General features: G+C 33.3%; 2 protein-coding genes across 3 annotated transcripts in view; one reads left to right on the top strand and one right to left on the bottom strand.

The window, feature by feature from the left end:
- Nucleotides 1-15439, bottom strand: part of LOC140439043 (alkaline phosphatase-like) — a 586651-nt gene extending 571212 nt beyond the window's left edge. For both annotated transcript variants that reach the window (XM_072528682.1, XM_072528683.1), the window contains exon 1: nucleotides 15146-15439. The gene's annotated coding sequence lies outside the window, so the exon portion shown is untranslated. The remainder of the gene's footprint in view (nucleotides 1-15145) is intronic.
- Nucleotides 7119-7538, top strand: LOC140438047 (uncharacterized). Its single transcript, XM_072527760.1, has one exon. It carries the CDS (start codon nucleotides 7119-7121, stop codon nucleotides 7536-7538), a length of 420 nt encoding a protein of 139 aa, XP_072383861.1.
- Nucleotides 15440-17905: the final 2466 nt, after the last annotated feature.

Below are 17905 nucleotides of genomic sequence, written 5' to 3'. Positions count from 1 at the left end.
TGCTTGAATATCCAGCACGAAAAACCCCACATTCCCTTTTACGAAAGATGCAGACGAATCAAAAATGAATTAAACCTTAAAATCCCTGAAATCTATCCTAGCAAGATGCCAACTTCCTCTCCTTGGCTAATATTTTCTCCTCACATAAATTTGGATCTATTATCAGAAAATAAGAAATAAAGCAATCGTCATCTAATTTATTCTAAATATTAAATCTTAATTTCTAAATTTTCTTCCTTCAAACAGTTATTCACAGATGGATCTAGAACAGAGCGTTGTGTAGCATCTGCCTTTGTAACAAAGGATGAAATAAAGAAATATAAACTAGCGGAGACTAATACTATTTTAACAGGAGAACTCTTGCAATATATAAAGCCATATGTCACGTTACAAAAGTCCTGAAACTAACTTCTTAATAATTACTGACTCAATAAGTTCTCTAGAAATCATCTCAAAAATCTATCTTCCCATCCTGTGGCCAAACTCATTGGACAAGAATTGCACAACCTAAATCATAGAAACATTGCTCTCCTGTGGGTACCATCTCATATTGGAATCGCGAGAAACGATCTGGCGGATAAATATGCACGAGAAGCCTTTGAGGACACAACTATTGAGTTCTATCCAAAAGATAGATATATGATCTCAAATCATATTTCCACAGCAAAATGGTTAACATATGGAATAGCAGAGACACAAAAAACAGGCAAAATTACTTGAAATTAAACCAATATTTTACCATGGTCTGATAGTTCCACCAATTGTTTTTCTCAGGTTATCATCACACGACTGCGGCTTGGTTATAGTCACCTTACGCATGGACATCTGATGACAAGGGATCTCCAACCGGAATGTTATGCTTGCGAGACCTCGCTAACAATAAAACATCTTCTAGTGGAGTGCCCATTATACAGTACGGAAGGGTGTAAATTCTGAATCCCGGAGAATTTGAGAGAACTATTCTTAAAGTTCGGTGCTAAAGTGATTATCCAATATCTTAAAGCAATAAACTATTTATACAAAATTTAATTTTTACGCTATTTAATTATTGTTAATACTTTTTCTTTTTTTCCTAATAGCCTTACAGGCTGATGCAAATTTGTAAATAAAAAAAAAGCTTCTGTTAACAGTTTGGTGATACAATTGAATATGATTAACAATTATATATAACTATTACACAGCAAAGAAAAGGTTAACGTCATAAGAAGTTCAGAAAATGCTTACAGCTGGTATCATCTGCCGACTCTGGTAGTTATTGTGATTAAGGAGGATGGCACTCATTATTACTATGTGGACTACCAGAATGTAAATGAAATCACCATCGACAAAGCTATTAATATGCCAAGCCCAGAAGACAGGTTTAAGGAAGTCGGTACAGGGAGGACATTTTCCACACCGGATTTAAAAAGCGGGTTTTGGCAAATCCCTATTCACGAAGAATCCTGTCCACAGACAAACTTTAGTTTACTTAGTGAATCTGCCTACGCGTTCACAGTAATGCCCTTCTGCTTCAAGAACGGACCAGCCATGTTCAAAAAATTGGTGACAATCATCCTTGCTGAATACATAGACAACTTTGTCAAAGTAGACATAGACGATATTATTATCATCTTCTCGGACGATTAGACTCAATACCCAAAAAATGTCTACCTGGTATTAGAAAGGCGTTGAACACACGGACTATAGATGTCACTTAGAATGTGACAAATTCACCACAGACCAGTTGTAGCCTCTAGAGTATAAGATCACATCTACTGGAGAAGCACGTAGGGAAAATAAAAGGTTTTATCATACTGACTACCGTGTAACAACTTAGACAATTTTCTCAGTTAGAGTCTTTCTTGTGGTGTTTTCTTAAGTCACACATCTCTACGAATAACATACAAACCACACAGCCCGCAAAGCCAACATAACTCATATCATATTTGAAGGATAAAACACATATAAAATAAAAATTTTAAAATAGAAAGTTCTTAATTAAAGCCCTTAAAGTAGGATTAGTAGCTATGTTTACCCTGGAAACAAAACAAAAATATTTCATTGTTTTAAAACGAGAAATCTAACTTCTGTTTTGCCAGAAAGTGGGAAAGTTTTCAGATATTCCTAATTACTCACCCTTTAGGGCATCTTAAGGAATTTATACAGCGTTTATATGTCGCTGGGGATATTTAATTTCATAATGTGAAATTTGGGTTTATTTTCAAGGGAATAAGTTTAGAAAATAAGTACGTGTTTTTGGTTTATTATAATATATTATAAAACAACACAAAAAAATATTATTTGAATTCAAGTTGACTAAGAATAATAATGTACTGAAACTACGAAGTAAAAATTAATATCATTATCGTAAACATTTTAAGGTTGATAATCCTTTGTGGATCCTGTCTTGTTCCAACATTTGATCTTCTCTTTTTCTTTTTTCTACAGGTATTTATAGAGATCGTGTTGTGTGACGTTCATATTAAATATCCAGCACATCTGAATCGCTGTGTTTTATTGCACGCTACGAAGGCTGTTTCATTAAAGTGTTGGTATATTTCAAAGTTAGATCTTTTGCACTACTGTCTTTGGTCTTATTTAGCTCCAAATATTTTGTGAAATATTTTCGAATATTTCCAAAAGTTTTTGCATGGTCCGCTTGCTTTGCCATATTTATTATTTTTACATGTTCGATTTCCTCCTTCAATATGATTGTCCCTTTTTCTTTCAAATTAATCCCTGTATGATCATTTCTAGATAACTCTTCTATATAGTTAGTCCATCCGTCTAGTTTTTGTTCTGAATCCAAACTAAAGTTCCGTCTACTTATTTCAACATACTTGTTTTCACCGTAATCATTCCTGTATTTTTTTTGGTTTAATTATTCATATTCAAAGATAAATGGCTCTTTAACCTTTTCGTCGATTGGTCGATGACTCTTCCTTTATTTTCTGTAGCTTTCTTTTAATTGTTATACAGACCGTAAATCTTTCAGCTGGACACAGGTAATATACATTAAGGTCATTGTGGGAACTGCGCTTTCTTCAGCCCACTGCTATCATCAATGACACCTGTTGTAAAATCATACAATTGCAGAGGCGTGGTTATTTCATTATTTTTTAGAATTGAATTATTTTATTATAAATTAATTCTATCATTGTCTGTGTTAGTGCCGTGGTCGTTCTGTAAATTTCGTAATTACCCGATCTTACCTTATTATTATGGGATTATAGGTACGTGACTTCCTACGATTAAAGCTTTTACCGGAATCAATTTCTTAAATCCACACATATCATTCAAAAATAAATTATGTTATCTAAAAACTGTTATCGATAAGTAAATATGTGCTGCGACGGCGAAGAAAGTCTGGATAATATCTTAGTGGATATTATTTTAGTGGGAATTGCATAACCGGTAAACGATTAATCAATCTGCAAAAATGTACAAAACATGCAAACAGTTTTTGCAATCGGTGTTTATCATTGTTGTTATAGCACCGGTTGTTAAATTTGCATTCAATTGCTTTGTTTAAATAGTTTTTGTACTTATTTTGTTAATTAGTTTTTTATTTTCATTTTAAAGTAAGACCAAATGTTATGTTAAATTACACGATTTCCCGTACGTACATTCCAACGTTTTTCGTAAAATAAACATAGATGTAACTAGTGATAAGTCCACGACATCCACGTCATAGACCTGTCTCATAAGACAAAAAATTAATTATCTGAAGGTATATGGTCGACTAAAAAACACTATCTTCAACGAAAGCTGTCAGTCACTGTTCTTTTTTAACAGGAGTATCAGTGGTAACAGTTGAACGTATTGTGTCTGAGAAAAAACTAACAAATGGTTTTAAACCTCCAGCTGAAAATCAGCGCTGACGAAAACCTGTTAGGTTAGATGAAGCCGAAAATATCTTCCGCAGAACTGGACATTAATTTTTCTTTGAAAATAGGGCTCTAACTTCCAAATCTACGTGATTTATTATGAAAAGCATGAATGAAAATAAATGAATAAATAAATTTTATGAAAAGTGAAAAACACGAAAAATTGATTACCTCAACAAAACTTTAGTTAACGCCGGACATACAGTCAACAAAGTTTGGCAAGATACAACAGTAACAAATGCACACAAAGTCTTTGTTGAAGGTTTATTGACAAGAATGCGAGCGCCGTTAGAAAAAGGCGGGCGTCTAATTGTCGCTCATGTTGGCAGCGATACTGATTTTCGGCAAAATGGTGTTCTTGGCATGGAAACGTGGACTTAAAAAAAAACATCTATCAACAAACTTAAAGCATTTGAAATGTGGTCATTGAGAAGAATGATGCGAATACCTTGGGTGGATAGAGTTCGAAACGATGACGTCCTTAAGAGAGCCGGCGTGGAAAGAGAACTCTTTGAATTAATTAAAAAACGCAAGATTGGTTACCTTGGGCACATATTGAGAGGAGCAAAATATGAAATACCACAGTTAATCCTACAAGGGAAGATCGAAGGTAGGAGAGGAGCCAGCCGTAAACAATTATCCTGGTTAAGGAATATTAAAGAATGGACAGGAATACACAATACAGGCGAGCTGTGTCACGCCGCCAAGAACAAAATTCTAGTAATGAGATAGTCGCCTACGCACTTTGGTGTATGGCATTTTAAGAAGAAGAAGGTGTTCTTGTTTTTATTTCGAAAAAAAAAACGGGACTATCATGAAAACGTGAACTCCACATATGATTTGAGAAGTGGTTCGAGAACTTTCTCCAGCGTGCAGATAGTAACTCTGTCATCTTCTTCTTCTAGTGCCATCTCCACTAATGAAGGTTGGCTATAACCATTGCAAATTCATCTTTTGCTTTTCTTACGAACGTCTGTGTGTTTAACCCGGTCCAGCCGGAATGTTTTTTTGCCAGGATATTTGTCGTCTACCAAGACCCCTTTTTCCTTCGATTTAACAACTGTGTCATAGTATTGGATAATACATCTCACCACAGCCGCATTGTTAAACGCATTCCAACGAAGATAGAAAAAACTGATTGAAAATCCATCATGCAGAGCTGACTGCAAGAAAATTGTAGTTCTTCATTTACAGAGGATATAGTCAAAGCAGAACTAGTGGCAATAATCAAGCAGCATCGTGGAAGATATCGTCAATATACTGTTGATTTAATGGCTAGTTTTATAGTATTACTGTTTTGAGACTTCCGCCTTACTATTACGAGTTGAATCCATTTGATTTAATTTGGGCTCAAATGAAGAGATATGTTTTCGAAGAGAACGTAACATTAAAAATTAGTGATGTTCAGCGCCTATTATAAATCAGTATAGATTGCATACATCCTACAAATTAAAAGAACGCTATTAGCCATGTATTGAAAATAAAAAAAAATATGAAAGCTGGGTGGTATAGTGGAAAATGTTATTAAACCTGTAAGTGTAAGGATCGGCGCCAATGAGTCAAAAGACTTATTGAGGCATTTATTATACAATAAATGTCTCAAATAAATTCAAATTTCAACACAAAACTTTTAAGATGTCTTTATGAAAGAAATAGGTCCAGATACGGTCGTTGCATATGCGGTCAAGGTAATTTTCGTTGCAAAAGCGGTCAATCCAAAATATTTTGGCAGGTAACGTTGCACTTGTGATCAGACATTTTACTTAAAAGCTAGAAATCTGAGAAGGTCGTAAATTAGTAACCACCCGAGTTATTATCAGGTCCGGTCGACCCTATTGAAATATTTTAATCCGCTTATCTATATTTCGAACAATAGGATATGAAAACAGTAATAACTAAACCACAATAATCCTCTCATTACGGATTTTTGGAAAGTTTGTATTTGCCTAATTATAAAGGTTGCGGGGAGAATTACCAAAATCTAAATATAAAAACAAATACATCATATTATTTGTATATGGTTAGTTTGAAAATTTTGAAGTGATTGAAACCACCAAGGGAAAACCTTCTGCTCTTCACGCTGGATATCAGTATCGAAAATATAGGAAGAATGAGGAAGATGTTGTAACTTGAGTATGTGTAAAAGAACGTCACCACAACTGTAAAGGAAGGATGAAGACAAAACTGATGGACTTACTCGAAGTCAACCAACACACCTGTGTCCCCGAGAAAAGAGAGCTTGAGAAGAAGACACTCCAACGTCAGGCATTTACAGGGAAGAGTTCGAAAAACTATGTACAAAAGGACTCGATTTTGTGAGTGAAATTCCTTTGTATGTCTCACGTAAGTCTACAATTTGTCGTTCAAGACATTTACAAACTGGTGTCGGACCAGAATCAGCGTCGTCTATTGAAATAGATATCACACTGGAAATGTTGACATTAGAAGATGGTCAGAGTTTTTTGTGTTTTGATGACACTGAAGAAGGAGAAAGAATTTTATGTTTTTCGACTTCGAAAGCAAAGGAAACGTTAGAAACAAGGTACACAAATATATACCATGCATGTTGATATGGGCAGCACTGACGACGAAACAAGAATTGATCCTGTGCTGTATGCGCTTCTACCAAACAAAAAAACTAAAACCTATAGAAGGCTGTTTACAATACTGACAAAAAAAATCGGTTGCCTGTAAAGTCGGTTTTACGGGCGAAAATTTTACGTGACAACGTCTTTTTCTCGGTAGAATATTTATTGATATGACTATTATTAAATTGCACAATAGGAACAAGGAATTTAATGAAAATAAGAATTGCACAAATTTTAACTATTGAAATATATTTTGTTTACTAAAACATTGTACATGTAAACTTAAACTTAACTAATTTCTATTTGAGTGATTTTGTTGAGGATAGGACGATGATGGGAGAAATATGAAATAAAAGGAAGTGTTTCTGCTGTAACGTGTCTTGAACGCCAAGAACGCTCGAGAAAGACAGAGACACAAGCACGGAAGCACGCACCGATTCAACGCGCCTAATTCTCTAGTGCTGCGCGCGCAGCGGACCGATCATTTTTGAGTGGGAGAGAGACGCAAGGCATTCGCCGGTCCGGCGGGCCTCTATCTCGTTCGGTGACTCACTGTAACAGACGTGAGCGGGCGTTACACTTTTTCGTGAATGACTCCGAGCCACAACCTAATTTAAGATGTTGTCACGTCAAAAACTAGGCGGATGGAAACCAACCAACAGTGATGGTTGATTTTGAAGGTGCTGTTATTCAAGCTCTCAAAACTATTTTTCCAGATGTTAGATTGCATCGATGCAACTACCATTTTAATCAGTCGCTTTGGAGGAACATCCAGTCGATCGGACTGACAACACAATACATTAACGACGATAACGTTAGACTTCATTTAAGAATGTGTTTTGCATTGGCATACTTACCTTTGGAGCAAATAGAAGACGGGTGGCAAATTATTCAACCTGTTTCTCCGGAAGATGAAAATTTGACAACATTTTATGGTTACTTTGTTAACGAATGTCTAGAAAACCTAGTGATTAGCATAAATATGTTGAACTGCCATGGCATCCGACACCAAACAAATAATGCCGTGGAAGGATGGAAAAACCGGTTAAACAGAATGTTAAAGAAACCTCATCCAAACATATAAATTCTCATAAAAAATTTAAGATAAGAAGGATAATATTTTGATTTCATATTAAATGGAATGGACTTAACATAGAAAATAAGAAACGAAACAAAATGTATATTTAACTGGATAATACGATAAAGAGTGCAACAGAATTAAAAGAAATGGATGGACACACCTAAGGGAGGCGTACACCCGACGATGGGTGGAATAGCTGTTGATAATAATACCCTATATATTAATTTAAGTTTTATTTGAAAGCAAGCTACTACTAAAATATGGTTTCAGCCAGTGTCACCTGGATAAATTATTTATAATTAATTGCAATTTAAATTTTTTTAAGTAGAATAAAATCTTCTTTTAACATGTTTCGATAATTAAATGTTCTGTTTCTCAAAATTGAATCGATCGTATTTATATCTGAGAATTGCTTTAAGACTGGTATAAAACTTTTCTATTTATTTATCTTTTACTGCTGTGTGTGTATACATCTGCATAATAATTAGATACTGATGTTTCTATATATTTTTTTAATTGCTTACTATAGTTTATTTTTATGAACGAGAGAGTAATTAGCATAATTTTAACTGGTAGCTCCGACCACTCCATGGGCGTGCTCAAGATTAATTGAAAAATTACTTTGAATAATTGTAAAAAATAAATGAATTATTTTAGTGTTATAAAGTGTTATGTGTATGTAAACAAAAGTGACCTCTTTTATCACACACTATATTAGAACTGACTGGACTACATTAAAAAGGGTTTTAAAAAATTCACATTTATTTTTAATTTTTAAAAATTACAAAAGAGAAAAAGAGTTTTTAAAACCGTCTAAGGTGTGTTAAATAGATGAATAAAAATATTAATATAAAACTTACAGCTACTTGTTACAAATCCAAATCAGATTCAGAAGATGAACTTTCAGAACCAAGATTTATAATAACTGGCTCGATCATTTTATCAGTAATATTGTCCAGCTTCCACATTTTTTCCTCTTCTTTAATAGTGTGATTTACTGCCTTTTCCCAGTTTTCAGGTTTTACATTATTTACGGCCTCCAAAAACAACTGTTTAACATCATGAATTTTAAAAGTGGTATTTTTTCTTGAAACTTCACTCTTTATCTGTGCCCATACCAGTTCAATCGGGTTTAATTCACAATGATATGGTGGGGATCTAAGTACTGTCATTCCACGATTTTTGGCAATTTCATCAATTTCGTATTTTTTAAATTTTTCTTTATGAAGGGCACACAACGAATAAAGTTCCTTTCTTATAGATCCGGGATGGTACCTAATATTTTTTGAACTCAGCCAATTCTGCAAGTCTTTTTTTAACCACTTGGTTGTGGGCAGTCCTTCTATAAGTCTGGAGTGATAACTTGCATTATCCATTACTATTACACAGTTCTTAGGAAGAAGATCTATCATTTGTTCGAACCATTCTTAAAAGACATCAGCGTTCATATCTTCATGGTAGTCACCGGTACGAGTTGATTCAAAAGTTAATAAACCACCTTCAACAAAACCGTCTGAACTGCCAATGTGTACTATTATCAGCCTGCGTCCCTTTCCTGATGGTGGGTTTAAACCAGTAGATAAGTTATTTACAAAAGCGTGCCTTTGACTTGTAACAGTTTCATCCTGTCAAAATTTATTTGGTGTATGACCCTCGTTGATCCATGTTTCATGAAGATAAAATATTTTTCTTTTTTGGTTTCTCATTTCCTTTATGGTTCTTAGAAAATGTCTTCTCCATATGACAATATCGCTTCTTTTTAATAAAATAGACTTTCTGGGATTCTTTTTCCAGCGGAAGCCTATTTCTTTTAAAAGTTTCCATAACGTACTTCGACTCATTTCTGGGTAATCCTTATCATCTCGAACTGAGACAACAACTTTATCCAATGTTGGAAATTCTTGTCTAAAGAAGAATTCATGCACTTTCCGTCGAAGTTCTTCTTTAAAATGATATTCCATTTGAAATTTTGGTTTCCCTGGAGCATTACGTGGCATTTGAAAACTATCACATTTCTCTTCTTTAATAACTCTGTAAATCGTAGATTTCCTAACACCAAGTGTACTGCTAACTAACTCAACAGTCTCATCAACACTTTCACATAAACGTTTGTCTGTAAATGATTTAAAACAATTAAATATTAATGTTTTTTCATTAACTGTTCGAGGACCAATTTTTTGGCGTTTACACGGCACTTCCAAATTTTCCATAACGCTAGTATACACAATAAACTGCACCTTGCAACTGAAGTACCTACTTTTAGTGAACTGTTAAGAATTTTGAATACGCCACTTGGACCTTCCTATATACAAAATGGAAAAACCTACTATCACATTTTCTGTGGAATAAGTTTAGAAGGTAATTATCTAGTCAATTACTGTCGTAGATTCCTGGAATTAAAGAATTAAATGTTTGATTGTTGAAACCCTTACTTCGTGGAATGCACTCATTTCAGATAAAATAAAACGTTTTATTTTATCTAAAGAATTAAACTTTATTTTGCAAATAGGCAAAGAATTAAACTTTATTTTGCAATATTTTAGATAAAATGAAACGTTTTATTTTATCTAATGAATTAAACTTTATTTTGCAAATAGGTAGGTACTTATTAAACTTTTATTGGTTATATATAACCAATAAAATAAACATCTTACATTTCTTGCAAATTCATTAGTACCTGTTAACCTCCATCACTCCGACACTGGCAACCTTATTTAGGGATTAGTAACGCTCACAACTATTGTATTCTATTCTGCTCCAACCTTTATACCTGGTGGTCATACTCTATTTAAAATTGTTTTCCTATATACTTCTGTAAACTTGTTGACAAATATCTGTTTTTTATTGAGTCACCCGTATCAACAGTTAAGGGATTTGCATACATAATTTATTGTTTTATTACTCTCTCATACATAAAAATACACTATAATCATTACTTTATTGTCTTTATTATTTATTATTTAGAAAACATATTTAGACAAAAACAGAAAAATGTACAATGTACAATGACTGTTTAGCACATTTTCATGTATAATGCAAAAATAAATGTCGTTCTAAATACTGTCGTTCAATGATCCTACCAGATTTGAACGAAAACTCTAAACAAACTTCCAGTAAAACCTTAATATGACGGTTTTATTATGTTTGGAATTTAAATATAAAAGCAACGACAAACAAAGCTGAAATCTCATGAAAAAGATCCGTATATTGTCTAAGATAGTTGAGTTGTTAAGAAAATTCAAAGAAAACAAGACTCTGTTCATGCCAAGTCGATTTTGCAGACGAGACTTTGATATTTGCGAGAGTATCTTACAAAAATACTTGGCAAATACGGGTAGTAAAATTATTTAAAAATAAACGAAACACAAAGAAGATTGTATATGTAATGAAAAGTGGTAATATTTTTTTTTAAAGAAACAAGATTATTTTTTATAAGAAAATAAAAAATTTGCATTTTCAGATTTAGAAAATATAATTACGAACAGCTTAACTATCTTCATCTCGATACGATGTAGTTTACACCTTAAAGGTTTTTGAAAAATGTGAAATCTTAGGCATTATTAGCCTAAGCCTGTAAATTACAGACTTAATAATTTTATAAAAGATGAAAATTTATCAGCGTATGCTCCCAACGTAGGTATAAAAGATAAGATCATCTTGAAGTTTGGTTTAGCGTGGCCTTGGAGGCTAAACGGTGCTAAGGGTGTGAAACATATCAGCCTATATTTATTACATTATAAAGCATGATGTAACTTATTTCCCCCCTAATGAACTTCTTCTTTCAGTACCCTGTCCGATTATCGAACGTTGGCGATCATATTGGCAATAATAAGTTTGTTTACGGCGGCTCTAAATAAATTAGCGGTGGTCTCTTGATACCATTCTCGGAGATTTCTGATCCAGGATGTTCTTCTTCTGCCTGAAACTCTCCTTCGGGTGATCTTACCCTGTATTATGCGTGTAGAAGATTATACCTCTCTGGATGTCTCATTACATGACCGAAATATTCTAGCTTTCGAATTTTTATCGTTTTTGTTATTTTTGTGCTCTTTTTATTCGAAGTAAAACTATTTTCTTTCTTATTCAATCAAACTAACTTATCCGCAATACTCGTCGATAAATTCACATCCCAAAGGCCTCCAATTTTTTTATGAATGTCTCTGTAAGGGTCCAGCTCTCCATACCATACAGCAATGTGGAGAATATGTAGCAGCCTATTACTCCGATTTTTGAAGCACTGAGGATGATCTGAGTTAGATCGAAAACTTTATGCATCTATAAATTTTGGACGACACTTTTAACAAGTTTTAAATTAAATGTTTTTATACCAATACAAATTTTAAAGTTTTTTATTTCTGTATAAGTTTTAAAATAACAAAATGGAATAAACACATAATCACAATAGGAGCAACAGACCCGCGTAGGAAAAATAGCAAATGAAAAATTACCCATCGGTAGAAGAAGTATCGGATAACCGCGCATAGAGTGGAGTGACAACCTTTCATAGAGGTATCAATCCACGAATGAACAAGAAGGAAGAAGAAGAAAGAGCAAAAGTAGAAGAAAAAGATTTTTTTATACTACAAAAATGCAGTTATTTATTTATTTTTAAAAGATTTAAATTATACAGGGTGAGTCTTGAGGAACTGTACATACTCCTCCTTTGTATGGGGGCGAATAGGCGAATAACAAATGAAAATTAAAAAGTGTGAATTTTTACTGAAATTTATATTTTTCGTAACTTTTGGACGGTAAGTTTGATATACCTCATATTTTAATCAAACGTTATACTACTACCACTTAATCAACTGATTTATTCAAACTAGAAAAAAATAAGTTCCGGCTTTAAAAAATTAGTTCGATTTGTCCATAACAAAAATTTCACACTGTATACAATGTTTGAAAACTTTAATAAGAATTTTCTAAATAGGACTAATAAATAGGCGACTAACTGATAAATACGCAATTAAAATATCATTTGTTTTTTTGGTCACACAATTACGTAATTTTAAATTAAAAACTCAAATTTGACTATGAATAGTTAAAAGTTTGGCAGACTGAATCACAGATTTAACCCCTATCCGGATAAGGTGGGTCCAACGTTCTCGAGACGCTAATTCTTTTATTATAAACTGATAAAAAAAATTTTATTAAATTTTATGCCTCACTGAATTTTTTTAGAAGTATGTTACCTTTCACATAGTCATGAGCTGAAAGAAGTTTGTCACGTGTAGGAGCAACACAGGCCCTTCTGAACCTATTTTTATTTATACCTAAACTGTTAAAATAAAAATAATAAATAATAATAATAATAATAATAATAGTAATCTATGATTCACTTTGTTAAACTTTTAATTTATAGTCAAATTTGATTTTTTTGAAGTTATACTTCTATACGCGCGCTCCACGTTGGAAATTTGTATGGGAGTGAATCTGTGAAACCATTACATATGTAAGATAATGAGTAAGAGAAAGACAGAAGATATATTTTTTCTCTCTTCCTCTCTCGAATATAAAAATGTTCCTTTTGTATACATAATTTAATATTATATATATTATATAAAGATATATATACCTATATAATTATACATATAATAAAATATTTATTAATATTATTATTTATGTAATATGTTTTGTATTATTTATTAAATATTCATAATTATATTAGTCTTTTGTATTTCAAAATAATAATCTCAATAAATCACTGTATGATCCAGAACTGTCAATTTTGAAATATCTTTGTGTCATGTCCTCGGTAGTATAGTAGTCAGTATCCCCGTCTGTCACGCTTGAGACCGGGGTTCGATTCCCAGTCAGGGAGGACTTTTTTATTAATAATATTACATTATTGTCATTTTTAAATACTTGGATGAGATATTGAATTTTAATTTGTATTGTATTATTATATGGAATTATGTTGCACTGTATTGTAGTGTATTTTTTTATGTATATTATTGTCATTTTTAAATACTTATGAATATTGCAGTTTAATTTGTATTGTATTATTATATTAATATATTATATTAATAACAAAATAAACAATAAATTTTACTGCAGTAAGTACTGCATTGTTAGTAAGTTGTTATTAATTCTGTTTTTCTTTCTGCTATGTCTTACCTATAGAATTACATATGTAATGATTGTGCAGATTGACTTCCAAATAAATTTGTAAGGGCGAATACGTGTATAGAAGTGTAACTTCCACCGGCAGTCCCACTGGACTGCTACACCCGTTTTTTATTAAAAATTAAGTAATTTTGTGGGAAAAAATAAATATAGCATTTTAGTTGCCTATTCGTGTAATTTATAAAATTTTAATTAGAGTTTATAAAAGCAGTTTACAAGGTAAAACATTTAAAATTAGGTGTAACATTTGTCCAAAATATGAGATATATCGAACTTACCATTCAAAAGGTATAACGAATAGAAATTGCAGTCTAAATTCACAACTCACCCTGTATATTATTAAACAATGGAAGCAGACACTTTTTAATACTTACTTGTTATTGCCATAGGGGCTTCCATACGAAATATGAGTACGTACAGTTTCTCATGACTCACCCTGTATACGGGTAGTTAATGAGAATTAGAGGTCTTTATGCAGTGTCGAACACACTTTGAATCTCTTCAAACACTGCTGCTTCATCAATCAGCCAATCCCGTCCAATGCTGGACATAGGCCTCCCTCAGTTCTTTCCAGTGTTCTCTACACTGGGCCGCTTGTAGCCAGTTTCCCGCTACTCTTTTTATGTCGTCGGTCCATCTAGTCGGTGGTCGTCCTCGGCTTCTTTTATAATTTCTGGGCCTCCATTCCATAATTCGTCTTGTCCATCGTCTATCTTGTGTTCTGGCTAAGTGTCCTGCCCAGTTCCACTTAAGTCTCGTGGTTCTTTCGATGACGTCTTGAACTCCTGATCTTTGCCTGATTTGTCGGTTTGTTATGTGGTCTCGGAGGCTCACATTCAGCATTGCACGTTCCATGGCTCGTTGTGTAACTCTTAGTTTATTCGCAGATTTCTGCGTGAGTGTTAAAGTCTCTGCTCCATAAGTTTGTACAGGCAAAATACATTGGTTATAAACTTTTCGCTTGAGACACATGGGAATTGAACTAGAACACTGCTGCTACTTCCCCTCTATTATCATTATTTATTTTATTTTTATTTATTTATTTATTTATTTATATTTTTTGTATTGGAATTATTTCATAAGAACTTTTACTCCTTGGCTTATGTATTCCAGAAAATAAAAGCTGCAGTTGACTATAGCTAGTAAATATGATAATATTTGTACAACAGCAGAGTAAATTACATTTTACAGTAAGATTTACATTTAACATAAAGTTGTTTTAAATAATTTTGTTAAAATCACATGATAATCTATTTTGTCACAACACCACCAGTTTTCAATTTAGTGAATTAGGTCAGTAATTCGACAATGGTGAACTTAAATCTCTTATTTTGATAATAATTTTCTTTTCTCTACTAAAAAAATTACCTAACTGTGTTTTGTTATTACAAAATTTTGATAGATAATGTTGTACCATTTTTTTTAAACTAATTTAATTTTCAATTAAAAATAATACCATTGCTAAATAAAAACACACAACTAACCTTATCTATAACAAAATCCAATAATTTCGGGCACTATCACCGTAAACAAATCCAAAAATGTCACAATTTTTCAAGATCGAACTCGCGCTTAAACACTCGAGTTGAGCCGATATTCCGCCGGCCTACTACCCTATTGACACTCTCATAGCGAACTTTGTTGTTTCAGAAATCAATTGGGGCAGGTTGGACGACAAGCGGGCCCAAAGTCACGGCGCTACTGATACCAACGAGATCGGACGCCGACGACGGAAATAGTGGGCGCACGCGTTTGGCGTTTCGAGATCTGCGAGACTAGTAAAGTCCCACGGGGCTGCCAGTGTACTGGGTATTTGCAAATGGAAAAACGGCTCTCAAGTTTTGTTAATATGTAAGTGTTTTTGAATGAATCCATTTGTTTTTGGTTGGTTGCTTAGGTCTTTATTCCTATTTCTTTTCTGTGCGTTCACTATCATGATAGCATGGTGAAATTTAGACTGTAGCATATTTCTGTATCCCTTTTTGTATTCAGTTTGAATACTGGTTTCTTTTGACTATTATATGGACCAGATTTTTACTTCTCTAAACTGACAAAATGAGCCTTTTATTTATATTTTTTGTTAAGACTTACCTTGGAGAAGATGTCTGAAAAATGTCTGAAGGTCTTCTTCTTCTTCCGCAGCTTTTTTATTTCTAGGTGTCGCCGTTTCCTATCTTCCTCGCTACTCATATCTGTAAATCATGTCCTCCTCATTTAAACCTTTGTCTTTCAAGTGCTGTCAACACCCTCCTTCAATCTTCTTCTCTGTTTTCATCTATCTCTTTTAATTTAGCGTCTATCAGCACTTTTTATTGTCATACGTAGTTTTTATTTCTACGCCTCACGTGGCCAAACCATTGCAGTCTTTTGTCATAAAAGTTCTTGAGACTGTAGTCACTCTGAGTCTTTCCCTATTTACGTCGTTTCTGATCCTGTTTCGTCTAGTCTTAACCAACATCTACCATAACATTTTCATTCTAGCTACCTTCTGATCCTTCTTGACAGGCTACACGTTACTGTTGTACACCAAAGCGTTGAAAGGTAAAATAATCCAAAAGTTCCAAGGTGAATACTTATTTCCTCAGGATAAGCCAAAAATGAAAAGCATAAACCAAAAAATTAAGAATGTATAAATCAAGATATAAAAAAACATTATTAGAAAGCAAGAAATAGAGCAAAACTAAAGATTCTGTTATAAAAACAAAGAACGAAACTTTACAAAATAAAGAAAAAAAACGCAAACTTTGAATGACTTGAAACGGAAACCTTGAAACGGAATACTGGAAATTATAAAACAATAAAAAAATATAGAAACAAGTGTTCAGACAAATAGAAAAGAAACATAAATAATTTTTAAGGAACCAACTACAAGAAGCAAAGGAAAATGGATGATGGAAATATGCATTGAGATGGAGGAGATACAGAAAAAACAAGATCATTATCACTACTCTAAACAAGTTGGAGAATTCTCTAAAAAATCACGAATAAAAATATTTAATTAAACAAAAAAAATAGAGTCAGCATGGACTAAATATAATAAACAGTGGCGCACCCAGGGGAGTTTTGGAGGTTAACTCCCCCAGGGCATATAAAGTAAAAAATATATAAAGAATAGTAGGAAAATGTAACTTGTCTTTCAAACACAGTACAAAAAATCGAAAACGCTAATTTAGTAATTAAATTACCACTTTATATATGTAGAATATAATAATTATTGTATAAATACACAATAATTAATAATTATTATTGTGTGCTTTTATATTTTTAGGAAGAATGTTTAAATTATGAGATTTAGCAACATTGCCAGCCGAATAATTACACAGCAATAAAGAAGTGACACGTACTTTTGTATATCGGATAAAAAACTTTGGGAAAGCACCTAATTCTCATTTAATTTTATGTTCTATCACGGGTTGTGTTTCTCTACATGTGTTAGCGGTAGAAAGGAGACATCTCTATGAGAGAAGAGAGCATTTGACAACAGCCATAAAAAAAGAAGAAAGGGAAAGATCAGTGGAAAGATAACAGGAAGGGTGGAGCAACACGGAAGGTGTTGCCCAATATACCAAGATGCTGATCCCGAGCCTAAGGGACTGTTTAGGAGCGTATCTTCGCAGATCCAGAAAGACAGATACAGATAAAGGCCTATACTGCGAATATTTCGACACTGGTACACAATGGTAAAGTCTAATAGATGCACAGTGAAGAGAAACAAAACATATAGAGTAATAGGTATGAACCTTGTGACTGTGAGAGAGATGATCGTGAAGATGACGGGAAGTAATCCGAACAGTAATTAAAAGAAAGGAAAAAAAGAGGAACACCAACCGGAACAACGACAGAGATAAGATCTAGATAAGAGAAGAGAGCATTCCTAAAAAGGGCGTCAGTCTTACAGTCAACTGCGCACAAGTAGGAGAGGGTGATTGTAGTTGGTAGACAGGATGAGAGATACTAGAATCTTTGGCACTGCTATCTTTAGTACTTTAAAATAAACTAAAACCCAAATTTTAAAGAAATGGAAATTTCAAAATGGAGGTTGCATAAAAAAATTTCGGTGCCCAACCAAACTCCCACCCTTAGGAAAATTCTAGGTGCGCCACTGAGATTGAAGATCTCTTTGTGGACACAAGGACGAAATAAGCTTTCACCAACATCTCTTGTTTTATTGGGTAAAAATAGTGGTGAAATATCTCATTCTGTCTCTTTTTTCGGGGTCCCAATAAAAGTTAACTCATTATCCA

This window comes from Diabrotica undecimpunctata, chromosome 4, assembly GCF_040954645.1.
Source record: "Diabrotica undecimpunctata isolate CICGRU chromosome 4, icDiaUnde3, whole genome shotgun sequence".
Lineage (NCBI taxonomy): Eukaryota > Metazoa > Arthropoda > Insecta > Coleoptera > Chrysomelidae > Diabrotica > Diabrotica undecimpunctata.
This window is presented reverse-complemented; position numbering and strand designations above follow the sequence as displayed.